Here is an 18,286-nt window from a genome sequence, read left to right as displayed (position 1 = left end):
TCAAAATCCAAAATCCAATTTCAGAATACAGTCATTTTTACCAGGGGATTTTCCAGCCAGTAGGAAGTGTGCTTTGTAAAACCACACTCAGCCTCCATCTTGGCACCAGGTGCAAGTGGTAAGCGACATGGTGTGGGCATGACAACACAGTCCTGTGCTGTCTGGTGACAGCTGGTTCTCTGTCACATCCTGTTAATGTTTCATGATGGGTCCATATCCTGTCTCCCCAGCTAAGCCAGAGGCTGCAGGGACCTTCTGTTATTTTTCCTTATCCCTTAGTAGCCTTTCAATGAATTATGTACTTGATAAGTCCCTTCAGCCTCACACTGTAGCTGGAACAGGACAAACCTATGTGTAGTAAGACACTTTTAAAAAGAATACACCGCCCATGAGGAATGACACTTTCATAAGCTCTTGCTCCTCCTCCTCACCCTCCAAAGCGGCTCCTCCCACACTCCTCTATCTCAGCCAGTGGAGATTCAGCCTCCAAGTTTATAAATCCAAAACTTGGGACTCACTTTTTTCTTTTTTTTTTCACACCCTATTTACAATCCTTCAGCATATCCTGTTGGCTCTACCTTCAAATTCCAGCTAGAGTCCAGCCGTTCCTTACCACCTCGACTGCTACCACCCACCACCCTGGTCTAAACCACTGTCATCTGTCACCTGGACCATTAGAATGGCCTCCATATACATCTCCCTTGACACTTAGGTTTTTCTCAAGACAGCAGCCATTGGATCCTATTACCATCTCAGTTAGACCATATCGTTTCCTCTACTCAAAAACCTCTGAAGATTTTCTCAGCTCATGTGGAGCAAAATCCAGAGTCCTTGCAATCAATGTCCTACAACGTCCCGTGTTCCGCTATCTCCTATAACTCTTCCCCTTCCATGGCCCCCTTCTCTCTAGGGCCCCTAGAGTCCATATTCTCCCACAGGTACCCTATAGTTCATTTTCCCTCCTCTGGGGTTTTGCCCAACGTCGATATGCATCAATCCATGCTCTTTTGGTAACTTTTACTCTGTGTGGAGCTGACATCAAAAACATGCCCAAAACTCTGCTTTGAAGGCGTGTGGGGGTGGGGGAGGATCTTTAATTTCCTCGCGCAGTGAAGCCAATAAAAGGTAGGAATAGATTCAGCCCAACCTCGTGCTCTGTGGCTCCAGGGCTTTCCCCTTCCCGCCCTCCCCCAGCCCGGCTGCCAGCCTCCGGTGCCCTGGGATTTTGAAGACTGGCTGGAGTCCCTGCTTCCCCCTTAGAGGGCGGTAGCGGGGCGTCTCGGGGACGCATGCGCCCCAAATTGCGCTCGGGGAATTAAAAGAGGGGAAAAAAAGCCCGAAGAAAACTCACGCCCCAAACAAAACGCAAGTAGAGGAGGGCGCGCGGCCTGCAGCCCTCGCCCGCGTCCCCGGCCGCGGCGTGATGCGCGCGGACCAGCCCGCGACGCCCGGGCTGCCGCTGTCCCCGCACCTGGACGCTGGCGCGGTGGCCGCGCCCCAGCCTCGATCGCTCGCCGCGGCGACTCGGCCCCAGGCTTCCGGCGCCGGTGGGGGCCCTCGCTCTCCATGGGGCTGAGGGACTGGCTGAGAACCGTGTGCTGCTGCTGCCGGTGCGAGTGCTTGGAGGAGCGCGCCCTGCCTGAGAAGGAGCCCCTCGTCAGGTGGGTGCGCCGCCCGGGCCGGGATCTGGGCTTACCTGGGCCGTAGCCGGGCGCCGAGAGTGTGGACACCTGTGTGCTTGTGTGAGTTGGGGAGGTGGGCTTGCTGGAAGGGCACGCGGAGGCGCCATCTCAGCCCCTTGGTTCCTTATGGGATGTTTTGGGTTTGTTCCTTGAGTAAGATTTTTGCCGAAAAGCACAAATCTTCGGAGACACCTGAGACCCAGCTGGATGTCTGTGCAAAGTGCCAAGAATTCGGGTATCCTACCTGGGCAGGGAAGTAAGGGAGAGAAGTTGATCAGAAGTTTCCATAGGGGTCTGATAAAATACAACTGTGACTGGGTATTTGATCGGTATATTACAGTGAAACGGGCGACTGTGGATTTCTGTGCCACTCAGCAAAAAAGTTGTCTATTGCTCATTCAATTTTATTACCCAACGAAGACGATTCCAGTGACTGAGTATAAGGAAATACTTTTCACATGAAAAAAATGCATGTTTCATCAAGGGGCAGCCTATTCACTAGGATGTTGATTCATTACAGGTTAAGCTATGAAGTGTGAGGAAATGTAATGCTCATTAGCAATAAGCTAAGAGGCTTTGTGAAGAGACCATAACAGCCCAGTTTTGTTCAGGGCTGTGATTTTAAGCAATCATTTTCTATCTTGAGTTTGCTGAAATCGAGGCTGGACTAGGTCATGCCTCAGGGGTAGACATGACAGAAACAGAATATTTAAAATGGAATTAGGAAACAGTATTTCAGGTGGAATTCCAGGGTTGAGTAAGCAAATACTAAAGCCAGGGTTTCTTTCTTTTGAAGTATGAAACTCACGTAATACAGCTTGCACAACTTTTTCTAAGGAATGATTTACCTTTTCTTACTCTATCAAGTCCAAACACCCCCTTGACTTTGGAGATCTTACATAACCCCTTCCTGCCTGTCCACTCTGATTTTCCAGTACATTAAACAGTGTACACTCCTTGCGGCCGTGGGAATAATCCACTCATTCGCTCCAACCCTCCCTCAAGTGGTGACCTTTATCCTTGCTCCTCCTTCCCAAAAGCTATTTTCAAGGCCTTCTCAAGCAATCTTCTTTGATTACTTTGCCCTTATCCATCTTCCTCTTCTAGGATGTAGTACTTAGAAATTACCATCTACTCCTCGCTGTTTGATAAGCACACATGTATATAAACATGTAACTCATGTATATTATATATATAAAGTCATACACACAATATACTGTGATTTTGATTGCTCTTGTCAATGACACTCCCACTTAGATTTTTAGATTATTGTGCGTAGGGAGAAATGGAATAATCTATCTCTAATCTAATAGGTAGTGGGTAACTACAATCTAGAATTTTATGCTTAGGTTATACGCTGAACTTGTCAGGGCTCTTCGTAACATGAAATACAGACTTGAGCTTAGTTTCAACCTCAGAGGCTTGAGTATTTCCAGTTTTCTGTCCAGGATTGCTGTTTCAGTTAATAGTTCTGGTTGTTTTAAAATCTAGATGCTCTCCTGTCTTAGCTTCTATCCAGTGAATACAAGTCAGTGAAGTTTGCATGTGATTTTAAGAAGCCCCAGGGTCAATTGGAGCGGAGTAGCATAGGGCTTGTGAATCAGGTTGCCTGGAATGAGTCTGCTCACCCAACTAGGTAACCTGGCACAAGTTATTAAAATTATTTGTGCCTCAATTTCATCATCTGTAAAATGGGGATGATAATAGTACTTACTTCAAAGGTTTGCCATGAGAGATGAAAGGAGATAATACATATAAAGTGCTTAGTATAGAGTGTGACACATAGTTAACACTCAATAAATTGTAGTTATTAATTATCGTTATTCTGAGCATGTGGGTATGAGTGGACTGGTCTCATGTGGTTTAGTGTCATTCTGGCACCATTTCCATGTAACAATAATTGGGAAGAACAGCTTATTAATGGATACGTGGAACAGTGGCGTGTGTGTATATTGGGTACCTGCAGGTTCTTTCCTATACAAGGCATCTGAAGATTGGATCTGAAAACTTTTTTTTAGTTGATTTAAAAATTTTTTAAAGTATGCAATTCAGTAGTTTTTAGTACATTCACAAAGTTGAGCAACAATCACCACTATTTTTTTTTTTTTTTTTTTTTGAGACGGAGTCTTGCTCTGTTGCCCAGGCTGGAGTGCAGTGGCATGATCTCGGCTCACTGCAAGCTCCGCCTCCCGGGTTGACGCCATTCTCCTGCCTCAGCCTCCCGAGTAGCTGGGACTACAGGTGCCGGCCACTGCGCCCGGCTAATTTTTTGTATTTTTAGTAGAGACGGGGCTTCACCGTGTTATCCAGGATGGTCTCTATCTCCTGACCTCGTGATCTGCCTGCCTCGGTCTCCCCAAAGTGCTGGGATTACAGGCGTGAGCCACTGCGCCCGGCCGATCATTGATCATTTGTCTGTAAAATAGTGAGTGACTTTTGGTTCAAAATTTCATCTTATTAATTAAAAGAAATACTTGGAGTATGTAATCACTGGTTTTCTGTGGTTGCCACCACCACTTCCCATAAACGTGGTGGCTTTTAAAACGAGAGAAATCTGCCGGGCACAGTGGCTCACGCCTGTAATCCCAGCACTTTGGGAGGCCGAGGCGGGCGGATCACAAGGTCAGGAGATCAAGACCATCCTGGCTAACACGGTGAAACCCCGTCTCTACTAAAAATACAAAAAATTAGCCGGGTGTGGTGGCGGGTGCCTGTAGTTCCAGCTACTCGGGAGGTTGAGGCAGGAGAATGGTGTGAACCCGGGAGGCGGAGCTTGCAGTGAATGGAGATCACGCCACTGCACTCCAGCCTGGGCGACAGAGCGAGACTCCGTCTCAAAAAAAAAAAAAAAAAAAAAAGAGAGAGTGAGAAATCTATTCTTTCATAGTTCTAGAAGCCAAAAGTCTGAAATCAAGGTTTCCGCAGGGCCACAGTCCTTCCAAAGGGTGTAGGGGAGAATCATTTTTCACTGATTCCAGCTTCTGGTTGCTCCCAGTGTTCCTTGACTTGTGGCCACACAGCTTCAGTCTTTGCCTCCCTTCATCTTTGATGTGTCTCTCCTCTGTGTCTCAAATCTCCCTTTCTTTTCTCTTATGAGGACACCAGTGATTGGATTTAGGGTCTGCCCTAAAACCTAGGATGATTTCATCTCAAGATCCTTGACTTAATTACATCTGCAAAGACCTTGTTTTCAAATAAGGTCATAATTATAGTGACTGGGAATTAGGACTTGGACATATCTTTTGGGGGAAAGCTATTCAGCCCATTACAGAGTACTTTTGAAAGATGTGTGGGCCCAAAGCATTGGTAATTATTTCACTTTGGCAGCATGGCTTTCTTCCATCAGTGATAAGAGCATGCTCTTGCCATATAAAAATCTACCTGAGGCCAGGTGCAGTGGGTCACACCTGTAATCCCAGCACTTTGGGAGGCCGAGGCAGGCGAATCACCTGAGGTCAGGAGTTCGAGACCAGGCTGGCCAACATGGTGAACCCCGTCTCTATTAAAAATAAAAAAAATTAGCTGGGTGTGGTGGCGGGCACCTGTAATCCCAACTACTTGGGAGGCTGAGGCAGGAGAATCGCTTGAACATGTGATTCTCCTGAGCATGTTTGTGTTCCTGGAGGCACAGCTGCAGTCACCTTTAAGGAGAAAGACGCTCAGGTCTTTTGGCACCATGGAGCCTACTGCCATGTAGGATCTAATACAGACATCAGAGGCCTGGGAGATGCTGAATCAGAACACAGAGAAGCTGGCTGTGGTGTAAATGTCATGCACCGAGGGATCTTTCACAAGGGTTGCTTTGAACTTTTTCAGTGCTGGGATTACAGGTGTGAGCCACCGCACCCAACCCCCACTTAGCAGCATTTTTTTTTTTTGCATTTTTGTACTTTTACCTGGCAATTTCACTGTTTAGAATATCTCCCAAAGTGTAGTGCTGAAGTGCTAACATACATGTTGGATAAGCTTCACTCCAACCTGAGATATAGGGTGTTGGCCACGAGTTCAATGTTGATAGATCAACAATATATATTAAATAAGGTGTCTTTAGGCAGAAACACATAAAACAAACTTATGTATTGATTGGTTGACAGGGATCTAATCCTGCCATCGGCTCACAGGAACCTAACTCTGTATTGCCCCTAGGAACAATGGTTCAGTATTCACTAATTCAGTGTTCAAGTGACTTTATAGAACCTAACTACCACAGACAACAAGAATCAGCTGTGCTTCATAGGGCTATGGTGGGGATTTCATTAACAGATATAGAAGAAATGGTTTAGTTTGAGTCACGCCGCTTGGGGCAGAGACTGAGTTGAAGAGGAAAGTGTCTCTGACAAGGAAGTTCATCTTCCCTGCCCTCATGCTCCTGATCCTGTACAGATTGGGCTTAGTGCTTGTGACAGACTAGACACTGTTGTAAATGCTTTGTATCTGTGGGCCATTCAGGAAAATTCAATTTGTTTTGAGTTTGGCCCACACCCGAAGGTCCTGATCAATTCCTTTTTAGAATGATCCTTTGTGTGGGCACAAAACAGTCATCTAGAGCAAACTGAGATTTTATTTTACTTTTCCCTCCCAGGAATTCAGGCACTGTAGAAAAATAAAACAGTGACGTCTGTCCATTCATTGCCTGCAGAGGGCATCAAGTTTGTTATCATGAATGGAAGCTGCAGGTGGGCATCCAGATGAACAAGGAGCAAAACAGATTTGGAAGCTCATTATATGGTCCACTTGGGTGGCTTAAGAGAGAGCCACACATAAAATCACAGCTATTGTTGTTCATTCTTTCCATTTCTTCTTTTGCTGTTGAAAAATCAGACAGATGTAACGATGTTTGATTATCAGTTATTAACAGCTAATAGAAATTAGAGAGTAACAATTGTTACAAATTGAATTTTCCTGAATGGCCCACAGATACAAAGCATTTACAACAGTGCCTAGTCTGTCACAAGCACTAAGCCCAATCTGTACAGGATCAGGAGCATGAGGGCAGGGAAGATGAACCTCCTTGTCAGAGACACTTTCCTCTTCAACTCAGTCTCTGCCCCAAGCGGCGTGACTCAAACTAAACCATTTCTTCTATATCTGTTAATGAAATCCCCACCATAGCCCTATGAAGCACAGCTGATTCTTGTTGTCTGTGGTAGTTAGGTTCTGTAAAGTCGCTTGAACACTGAATTAGTGAATACTGAACCATTGTTCCTAGGGGCAATACAGAGTTAGGTTCCTGTGAGCCGATGGCAGGATTAGATCCCTGTCAACCAATCAATACATAACTTTTTAAATGTGTTTCTGCCTAAAGACACCTTATTTAATATATATTGTTGATCTATCAACATTGAACTCATGGCCAACACCCTGTATCTCAGGTTGGAGTGAAGCTTATCCAACATGTATGTTAGCACTTCAGCACTACACTTTGGGAGATATTCTAAACAGTGAAATTGCCAGGTAAAGTACAAAAATGCAAAAAAAATGCCGCTAAGTGGGGGTTGGGTGCGGTGGCTCACACCTGTAATCCCAGCACTTCGGGAGACCAAGACAGGTGGATCACTTGAGGTCAGCAGTATGAGACCAGCCTGGCCAACGTGGTGAAACCCCATCTCTACTAAAAATACAAAAATTAGCTGGGCGTGGTGGCACATGCCTGTAATCCCAGCTACTCTGGAGGCTGAGACAGGAGAATCACTCGAATCTGGGAGGCGGAGGTTGCAGTGAGCCAAGATTGAGACACTGCACTCCAGCCTGGGTGACAGAGCGAGACTCCATCTCAAAATAAATAAATAAATAAATAAATAAATAAATAAATAAATAAATAAATAAAATGTTGCTAAGTGATCACAAAAAGGACGCTTGTTTCCAATCTGAGAGCTGAACCAAGAAGCCTGAGTGTTGCCTTTTGACCTTGGCTGGGGCTGTGCGTCTCAGGCAACTCTAAATTTTTTGTCACTCTAGGCATGTTCACGAATGGCCTTGGAAACATCACTAGTATTGATTTTGGGGTTACAGGTAAATTTTGACGAGTGGGCGAATTTGCAAATGCAGAATCTCCAAATAATGAAGATTGGCTGTAATTATTTCCACCGTCCCCAGTTGGCCATTGAGGAGACTGAGACACAGAGAACTTCAGTAACTTGCTTAGAGGCACACGTGGTCGAACTGGGATTCAAATGCTAGTAGATTTCAATGCCGTAGAAAGAGCAGAGCCCTTCTGGTGTGCAGAGAGGTATGGAACTAGCTGCTTATGTGGTGTGTGTTAGAAGTTGTGTTTGGAGTTTGAATCTTTCCCTGAATTGTTATAGCCCGGGGTCCAGAAACACTGGGTCTTTTCCTGCATCGAGGCTAGGGAAACCAGGTGCCAGTGGGAAAGAAGGGTGGGGGTAAAGGAGGGCTCACAACATGTAAAAGGGAATCACCACCAACTCTAAAAGTATAATAATCTTTTACATTTGTAGAGTTTTTCATTTTACCGTGTGGACTCACATGACCTTGGAGCTGACCAAATCATCTTCTCCCCATTGGAAGGGCTTTTAGAAAGTTGACGAGTACATTTATGTCAGTGAGATTTCTCAGACCGGGGCCCAGATGGCCTGACTTTTTTCCCAGCACATACTATTGGGTTTTCCGGAGCCAGGTCTCTGAGCAGATTGGGAAGATTGGCACACCTCATCTGTGGCTTCCTGCAGAAACCTGCAGTTTGCAAAGCTGGTAGCTCTGGGGCCGGACAATGATTCACAGGAAGTGCCTGCAGGGGCACAAAGGGTTTTTACTGAAGGAAAGTGCCCTGGCTGGAAGATTCCCATTGCAAGGCTGGTGTTTTTGCCTTCTTGAAAGACAGGGGAGTGATAGGGGAGGGCCAGAGGTGCATGAGTGCTATCCCAGGGACTGGGCTTTAGGCCCAACGCGTAGGAGGGAAGCTCTTTATAAGAAGTCAGCTGTCCAAAATTCACAAGGATGACTTTTAAAGGTTTTCTTCCCCGGCAAGCCACAGCGTCCCTCTTCTCTTTTTGTGACTTGCATTAGTCATAGTGCCATTGGAAGTTCCCGAGAAGATGAAATTTCTTTCTCCTACACATCATGTGAGAGTTTCCTGCAACTTTTTATTCTCTAGAATCTTGAAGTGATCTTATCACTACACCACCTATGTTTAAAAAGTCAACTCTGCTTAAATGCTGGGTAAAATAGTTTATTCTGTTAGCAACTGAAGTTATTTTAGTCTGGTTAATAAATCTTTGTTTTGTGACAGTTATATACCGTGCACTCTATTCTTTTGTGCCCTTTTAGGAAATAATTTTGGTGACATAGTGTGCAACAAAAGAACCCCTGAACTGTTTGACACTGTCCTGAATTGGCTCTTACTTAGCTTTTTTTTTTTTTTTACAAAAATCTTTTAAAAACTTGTGTTCCAATGTGTGATATTACAGACGAAAAACATACGCAAATATGTTCAGTATAAAGAATAACTATAGGCTGGGCATGGTTGGCTCACACCTGTAATCCCAACAGTTTGGGAGGCCGAGGCAGGTGCATCACTTGAGGTCAGGAGTTTGAGACCAGCCTGGCCAACATGGTGAAACCCTGTGTCTACTCAAAATACAAAAAAATTAGCTTGGTGTGGTGGCGGCACTTATAATCCCAGCTACTCTGGAGGCTGAGGAAGAAGAATCACTTGAAGCTGGGAAGCAGAGGCTGCAGTGAGCCAAGACTGTGCCACTGCACTCCAGCCTGGGTGACAGAGCTAGACCCTGTCTCAAAAAAAAAAAAAAAAAAGAATAACTAGAAAGTGAATACTCTTGTAACCACCTCCCATGGCAAGAGATAGCTATTGCCAGCCCCTTATCTCCTCCTTGATCATGTCTAGACTTCTAGGTTTCCCACCTATGTGTGCACCTTAAAGATGTACTTTTGTTTTGCCTGCCTTTAAACTTTGCATAAACGGGATCAAACTGTGTGTTCTCATAGAACTCACTTTGTTGGTGGAGCTTTGTGAGATTCCTCCGTGTTGTTGTGTGTAGCCTTGTTCATGGTTCTTATTGCTTTAGACTGTATTCCATTTTGTTCCCCTATTCTACTCTTGGTGGACTTTTGGGTGGTTTCCAGTTTTGGGCTATTAAGTATGGTTTAAAGTCAGCATATAAGGTGAAATTAATTATTCATCCCTCAGTCATACTGGCTTCCCCCGGTTCCTCAAATATACCACCCACACCCCAGCCTCAGGGCCTCTGCACTTTCTGCCTGCCCTGCCTTGAAGACTCTTTCTCTAGTTTTCTGTGTGGAAAACTCCTTCACTTTATTTAGATCTCTTCTCAAAGTCATTTTATCAGAACATTCTACCCTGACCACTCTCTTAAAACAGTGCCCCACCCTTCACTGTGTCCCTTACTCACTATGTATTTCTTTACAGTTCTGAATGTCACATGGCATAAACATATGTGCTTATCATCTGCTTCCTCCCACAAGACTGTAAGGCCAATTTTCATAAATTTAAACAGCTAAAAAAAATGTTAGGAGCTTGTCTGTGAGCTTGAAGACACAGAGTCATACTCATCTCTACAGTTTAGAGCCCTGTGAACTTGGGAAACAAGAGTGCATTGGTTCAGCAAATATTTATTGAGCATTTACTATGTGCCAGGCACAGGTTTTTTTGTTTGTTTGTTTTTTGTTCTTCGTTTTTTTTGAGGCAGAGTCTAACTCTGTCATTTAGGCTGGAGTGCATTGGCATTATCTCTGCTCACTGCAACCTCCGCCTCCCGGGTTCGAGTGATTCTCCTGTCAGGCACTGTTTTAAGCACTTGAGATACATCACTGAGCAAAGTAGATACAGATCCCTGTCCTCGTGGCTTTTGTTCTAGTGGTGGTGGTGGTAGTGTTGGGGAGCCCAATAAACAGGAAACATAATAAGTAAACTAGGAGATAAATAAGTGTGTAGGAAACAAAAGTAGAGCAAGGGAGGGAGCATGTTTGCAATTTTAAATAGGTTGGTCAGGGCAGGCCTTGTTGAGGAGGTGGTGTTTAAACAAAGACTTGAAGGAGAGGGAGGAGTGAGGACATGGCTGTCAGGAGAAAAACATTCTAGGTAGATGGAGATCAGCCAGTGCAAGGGCCCTGAGGTCAAAGTGTGACTTGACTAATGGGTTCAGGGAACTTAAGAGGGCAGGGTGGTGGACTGTCACTGCAGGCCTGGGGACCACTGCAGGACTTTGGCTTATCCTCTAGGCCAAATGGGTTAGCCACTGGCAGGTTTTCAGCTGAGGGATGACATGATCTGATTTACATATTAAAAGGATCACTTTGGCTGTTGTGTTAAGAATAGAAAGAAATAGCTGGGTAAAAGAGACAACTGTAGAAATTCTTATGCAAAACATAAAAAGCCTTGGCTCAGGGTGTAGTGGTAGAGGTGGATATTTTTTGAATGTGGAGCCAATAGGATTTTCTGATGGATAGATATAGGGGATGAGGGAGTGGGGGGTGCCGTCAAGGGTCTTGGCCTGAGCAATGGGAAGGATGGAGTTGCCATCATCTGAGTGGGGAGCCTGTGGATGGGTTTAGCGGGAAGATCAGGTGCTTGGTCGGGACCACACTGAGCTTGTGTTGTCTGTGAGACATCCCAGCAGAGATGGGAAATTTGAAATTTGGGAGAGAGTATTGAGCTGGGGATTCCGATTCGGGAATCTTCCTCATGTAGATGATGTTTAAAGGCATGGCACTAGATGAAGTGACCAGGTGTGAATGAAAGCAGAGGAGACACCAAGGACTGGGTCTTCTTCCTGAGCCCTCGTGTTTCCTTAGCTGGATGACATAACAGTGCTTGCTTCACAGGGTGCCTGTCAGGACCGTCTTCAAGCCTTGAAAGCAGGGCACAGATGTGTGAAGCAGCATCATGTGGGGCTCTGCCTCACCGTGATAATAGAAAGCCCAAACGGTAGGAGCACATCAGAGTGGGATGCCAGGAAAGGGGTGCCCAGGGCTTTTCTTCCTTCACACTGAGGCAGGTCACATCTCTGGGGCTGAAGGAGGTCATGAGTGTAGGTGGCGAGTGCTGAGGAAAGCGCTGGAACTAATGGAACAATCGCCCCACCACACCCCAGCTTGGGCAACACAGCAAGACTCTGTTTCAAAAAATAAAAAATAAATTAAAAAAATAAGAAATAAACTTGGGGATAAGACATGTTTAAACACTGGATCGACTAGGTAAGAGAAAGCCAGTATCAGAAAGAACAAAGGAAGGAGAGATAGGAAAGAGAGAGAGAAGGAAAGAGAGAATGAGAGAGAAGGAAAAAGGAGAGAGGAGAAGAGAGACAGAAAGAGAAGGACAGGGAGAAAGAAAAACAAAGAAAGGAGAGGAAGAGAGAGGGGGAAGAAAGAAAAAAGAAAGAAAAGAGGAGAGGGAGAAAGGAGGGACTGAAGGAAAGACAAAGAAGGAGAGTGAGGAGGGAAGCAAGGCGAGGATGGAGAGGGAGAAGATCTTAGGTTCACCTGCTCCGTCCCAGGGAGGTCTCAATAGAGGGAAGAAGGGAAAGGTCTTGAAGCCAGGGGGGTAGCAGGCCAGCGACTTCCTAGCAGGAAATCAAACCAAAAGTCTGTGAGTGTCAAGGGTGTGGACCTGGCAGCCTGTTTTTCTGGACCGTTGGTTGCTGTTGACTGGAGATTTTCTTTCTTTGCTGTTTTCAGAGTTTCAGTCTTAAGCTAGTGGCCACTGCCACATGGCCTGTGGGGAGAGCAGTAAAGTCACTGGAACTGCTGGTGTCGGAGGCCAGCCTGTGTGCACTGTATTTTGTGGAGCCTTCCAAGGTCTTTTACATGCAGCCCTTGTTAGTAGTGAGGAATCCTGAGGAACTCTTGGTAAATAGCTTCAATGCTGACTAGCACTTTGCAGCCATATCCCCAGGCAGAAGTTAGTACTTACAAATCTTTGTCTCTTTTTTATATCATGTTGAAAGAAAAGACTCTGGATTGATTGGGTCTTGAGCCCCTGGGTGGGATTAAGGGTGAAATCTTACCCTACCTATTGAGAGTAAAAGCAGCTTAGTGTGTAATATCAGAGCCACCTCTCAAATGCCTGATGTTAATAAAATATTTATCATCAGCAGGTGGTGGCCAGGGGAAAAACAACCACTCTCACTTTCTTTAGAGCCTTTTAGAACTCATGATATGGGGGAGGGAGAGAAAGGGAACCTTCTGACTTATGGTCTGTTTCCCCCCATCTGTCCTCCCAGGGGTTTTCAGGCCCAGACCCCCAGGCCTTTGCACTAAATTCTGTTGACACAGGCCCCAGAGCCCTTCATGGTCTGGGATACATAGAGGTTCCAAAGTTGCTTCTCCTTAGGCCATTTGCTGTAGGCTTCTCTCTGTTCTAGTTTCTCTGTCCAAAGGGTTAAAAGTTTTAAAACAATGTGGCTTGATACCTTGACCTGGTGGCTGTGCAGGAGTGAAAGGGGCAGGCCCAGAGAACGGGACCCAGGATCTGGTGAGCCAGGCCAACTCTCACAGATGCTTCTGATGCTGCTGAATGAGCTCACAGCCCCTGCGCATTTTCACTAATATTTTGAAAAAAGTTCTTTGTTTATTTATTTAACAGTGGCACCCCACCTTTCCTATGCCCCAAAGAAAGCTTGCAATTACTGAATAAGAACGAAGCAGGAGCCAGGTCTGGGTCTGGAGAGGGAGAGGGGCAGAGTGGAGGAGGCTGCTTCGTAGCCACGAGCAGGTCAGATCCTGCTGGGGAGGGCCCAGGAGCTCGCAGAGAATACCACTGCTGGGAGGCATTGCCGGTCCAGGGGCACAGCGGTTGGTTCTCTTTCCTGATTTACATCATCCCCTGAATATCAGTGGCTAGGCAGAGTTGGAGGCTTGTTAGGGGAATACTTCTTCTAATTAGGGCAGGGCTAGATATGGTGAGAACTCAGGAGGCACTCACCTTCTGGAGACATGGGCACTTCTAAACAGGCTGGGGTTGACTTTCCTATAGAGCTTTACTTGGGCTTGTAGATTAAGGATGAGAGGCTAGTGTTTTATGCTGGCTGAAGTCACGCATGTATGTGTGTGGATGGATGCGATAAGCGAGAAAAAGAGAGGAAAGACAGAGATGCAGAGACAGCTAGAGAGAGGAGAGGAGAAATAAAGAGGAAAAGAAGTGACAGAGAGAGCAAGAGACAGGAAAGAGAGACAGAGACAGCTAGAGAGAGGAGGGACAGAGAGATAGAGAGAGAGGTTGTGAGAGGGTTGGGAATTGGCCAGGGAGGCAGCTGAGATCGTCATTTTAAAATAGGAAAATAAATTGTGGCTTAGTAAAGTAAAAGGTGGCTAGATTATTCATGGTCTAACGTTATTTTTACTGATTTTTCAGGTACATACTGGCTCCTTTCTAAAGCTCCTGCTTTAGGGAAATTTTTAAAAGGCGGTAACCATGAGTTATGTCTGGGATTTCCTTCAGCAGATTGGGATCACAGCACAGTTTGTTGCATTCAACAAGTACTTTTAAGGCAACTGCTGTATCCTAGGACCCTGCTAGGTGATGTGGGGAAGAAATGTAGAAATGTAGAAGAAATACTGGATACAACCCCTGCCCTAGAGGAACTGACCCACCTGTTGAGGAGACAAGACATAGAAATGAAACACATCTGGGGGAAGATGGAAGACCAATGTCAGGAAAAGTACCAGGGTTTCATTGCTCCAGAGGTGCAGTTATTGTGATGTTGGAAGCCATGGTTGCAGCTCTTGGTGGAAGCTCTGTGCCAGGTCTGGGTGACTCAAGGAGAGTGCATCCTGGGGACAAGCCACAGGGGAACCTGCTGGTTTGTACAGGGAGCATCCACACAGGTAGTTATTATCTGAGCTACTTCACTGTGAGTGCATCCCTGTCACAGCATTTGGATGTTGAGTTATATAACAGTGGCTGCTCCGAGATCCCCACCCAGGAACTCATGTTGGGGGGACTGTCAGCTGGCTGTCTGGCCCAGAAGAAGTCAAGCACTGCAGTATTCTTGTCCCTATCTGCAAAGTAGGCCAATGCCACCCATCCTTCTTACCTTAGATGCTTGTGTAACGTGAGGGGTGGAATGCAGGAGCCCTTGGCTCAAGCCCTGAATATATTATGCAGTGGTTGCATATCATTGGCTGCAGAAAGAAATTGGAGTCAGCATCTTTCATGTTATTGACACTTCTCTGGTGTCCACCTGCTCTTTGTCCTGCCTGATCTCTCTTTCTTGACTCACCTATTCTCTTCCCTCTCCAAATCCCCTAAGACCGTTCTTCTGATTCTCTGACCTGCTTCTGTGATGCCATGAAATGCTGTGTATTGCTCCCACATCTAGATCTCTACCCTGTCCTTGCTCCTAAACCCAGATCCCTGACATCTCCCTGAACATCCTGCAGGCTCATAATGTCAGCCTTGGCTTCTGCCCCATGTGTTACAGTTAAAGGCATCACCTTTGCTGGTACCTCTGTGCCTCCCACCATGGGCTGCTGTCACCCGCTCTCTGATGCTGCTGGAATCGGTCCTCATTTCCACTCTCACTGCTATTTCTCTCGCTCTCAACCTGGCTTACTTTTATCTCAATCATAATTTCAGAATGTTCAAAATTATGTATTTGTTTAGCAGTAGAACCCCATTTTTCCTGTACCTCAAACAATCTTTCTTCTAGCTCTAACAAAGACTATTTGAATGGAGAAGCTGCTCTGGTTGTGGTTGGTTCATGGGCTTCTTTCTATCTCTTCCAGAGAAGCCCTGCCCATCTCTTTCTCTACTTCTGCCCCACTGTGGTCCCAAGGCCCCCTGACACCAGGACCTCAAAGAGCATGGCTTGAAAATTACACCTACTCCTGTGTGACAGTTGATTGTGACACGCTCCTAAGCCATCTTCTTGTTCTTCCTTCACCCAGAGTTATTTCTCTAAAATCCAGACCTGACATGGCTCAAAATCCTGTTGATAATGTTGCAGTTCACAGAATGAAGCTTGGACACCAGCACTACTTTTAGTCTGACCCCACGTTACCTTTTCTTCTTCACGTCTCTCCATTTTCCTTGCTCCGCGCACCACGTGCTGCAGTCATGCAGGAATACTTCGATTCCCCAACCCCGTGGGCTCCTGAAGCCTCCATATACTGCTTTGGCTTGAGCTGATCCTTCTACAAGGAATAACTCTGCCCTTGTTTCTCTTCCTGGTGGAAGCCTGTTCAGTCCTCAGATCTGGTTAGCTCTTGAACTTCCTTCTCATCATACATAACGTATCACTTCTTCCTGTTTGTTCCTACAACAATCTGTGTAGACTTTTTTTAAAAAAATGTACTGATCTCATTGCATTATAGTTATGTTAAGGGCAGAGACAACGTCCTATTTATCTTCATGCCCCCATGGCACCCAGCCCGGTACTCAGTATACAGCAGGCATTTATTCCACATTTGTTGAATAAACAAACAATGGAATGAATGAAATGAATGAATTTGACATGCTCATAAAAGTTCACATGGGCAGGGCCCAAAGGCATCATTTTCCTCCTCTTTCACTGGTTCATCATTCTTAGGAAGAGTCAGGCTGTGGGGCTGCCTGTGTTCTAGCTTTTATGGTATTAATCAGTAAAAACAGCGTGGTTCTGAGCATAGTGTGCCTGAGCTGTGTCTGATTTCCCATCATCTGCACCTTTCCCCATAGGGCCAGGTACTTTGTTCAGTCCCAGACCCTAAACTTCTGACTTGCAGCCACAAGGATTTCAGGAGCACTGTTCAATATTCAGTCTCTAAACCCCATGCTGATTCAGGTAGCTGGTCTCCTGCTAGCCTTGGTTCCAAGATTCTGTCCCCACCTTTTGCCCTAGTTTTTGTAAGTGGGCCCTGGTTGTTGTCCCAATTATTATTATTATTATTATTTTTTGTGTGTGTGTGAGATGGAGTTTTGCTCTTGTCGCCCAGACTGGAGTACAATGGCGCGATCTCAGCTCACTGCAACCTCTGTCTCCCCGGTTCAAGCGATTTTCCTGCCTCAGCCTCCTGAGTAGCTGGGATTACAGGCATGTGTCACCACACCTGGCTAATTTTTGTATTTTTAGTAGAGATGGGGTTTTGCCATGCTGGTCTTGAACTCCTGACTTCAGGTGATCCACCTGCCTCAGCCTCCCAAAGTGTTGGGATCACAGGCGTGAGCCACCGTGCCCGGCCCTGTCTTCCAAAATTTGAGGCAGTGATTGGTAGTCTGACCTGTACCTCTAGGGCTGGAGCCCCTCCCTAGCTGGGTGGGTTCCTGCTGCTGAACCCCAATCTGGGGACTGGCACTTTGCTTCCTGTTGCAAAATTTCCTTAGTGCCAACTTCTGAGCATCCCATATTGACATCTTAACATTTCCTGTTTCCTTCCACCCCAGGCCTTTGAAGATGCTGTTTCCTCTGCCTGCAACTCTGTTCTTGTTTTTCCACTTAAAGCTCCAGCATCTCTTCTTCATGACGCCTACCTGACGCCTGCCTTCATGAGGATTTTCTCTTAGCAGTTTGCATATGTTCTCATGGCCTCCTGAGCTCCCACTTAATGGCACTTATCACAATTTTTATTTTATAGTCATGTGATCATTCATTAATGTGTTTCCCATGCTAGACTCTAGTGAGGTCCAAGGACAGGGATGATGTCTGTTTTGCTCGCAATTTTACTGAGCCCTGTGATTAGCATGTAGTCAGTGCTTTATACATATTAGTAGATGAAGTGAATAGCTTCTGTATGACCCTACTTGTCCTTCCCACAGAAGTCAACTGGGGGTTACAGAAGTTAACTAGGGCTGTGTGCAGGCATGCCCCAGATGTGATGCTCTGTCACTAATCTTCTCTGTAAGTCCACACCCAGGTACCACCTTATGAGGCATAAATCATAAAACAAATGTACAGAACGGGACTACTGAAATTCTCACTCAACATTCTGCCTTGTTTATTGAAAGTCTTTGGGTACGCATGTTTATTACTTAATTTTCCTGGCATAAGGAATTTGATAGCTATTATATATCATTGTACTCCAAGTTTACTATTCTTCCTTGAACTCAGAGCCAGTCAAACGTTCATCCCTTCATGTTAATCGTTTTCTTCTTTTAATCACACAAGAATTCTATTCCTGGCTGGGCGCAGTGGCTCACACCTATAATCCCAGCACTTCGGGAGGCCGCAGTGGACAGATCACTTGAGGCCAAGAGTTCAAGACCAGCCTGACCAACATGGCAAAACCCTGTCTTTATGAAAAATACAAGAATTAGCCGAGTGTGGTGGCAGGCACCTGTAATGCCAGCTACTCGGTAGGCTGAGGCAGGAAAATCACTTGAACCTGAGAGGTGGAGGCTGTAGTGAGCTGAGGTCGTGCCACTGCACTCCAGCCTGGGTGATGCTGGGTGATGAAGCGAGACTCTGTCTCAAAAAAAAAAAAAAAAAAAAAGAATTGAATTTCCTTTGTTGTCTTAGCTTCTGGGGTACTCGGTGCTGAATTTCATATTTAATTGTAGTAATTACCTCTGCTCAGGTACATCTGTTCTCTGTTCTTTTTAAAGTGATTTACTTATATTTTTGGTTTGTTTTTACTGCTCTGTTGTGTTATGCTTAATTATTAAAGACAATTCAGACCTTTTTGACAATATA

The 18,286-nt window shown here is 45.6% G+C and overlaps 1 protein-coding gene across 4 annotated transcripts in view; it reads left to right on the top strand.

Moving 5' to 3' along the window:
- Positions 1–1,216: 1,216 nt before the first annotated feature.
- Positions 1,217–18,286, top strand: part of MREG (melanoregulin) — a 74,925-nt gene continuing 57,855 nt past the window's right edge. For 2 of the 4 annotated variants that reach the window (XR_010129701.1, XR_008677462.2), the window contains exon 1: positions 1,236–1,661. Coding sequence is in view for 2 of the 4 variants with exons in the window: in XM_063695185.1 (XP_063551255.1) it covers positions 1,567–1,661 (95 nt within the window). In the remaining 2 variants the exon portion in view is untranslated. Of the gene's footprint in view, positions 1,662–18,286 lie in introns of all 4 variants that reach the window. The other 2 variants (XM_063695185.1, XM_004033178.4) reach the window with 2 other exon arrangements.

Source organism: Gorilla gorilla, chromosome 11 (assembly GCF_029281585.2).
Source record: "Gorilla gorilla gorilla isolate KB3781 chromosome 11, NHGRI_mGorGor1-v2.1_pri, whole genome shotgun sequence".
Classification (NCBI taxonomy): domain Eukaryota; kingdom Metazoa; phylum Chordata; class Mammalia; order Primates; family Hominidae; genus Gorilla; species Gorilla gorilla.
The sequence above is the reverse complement of the archived record's forward strand: the minus strand, read 5'-3'. Positions and strand labels throughout refer to the sequence as shown.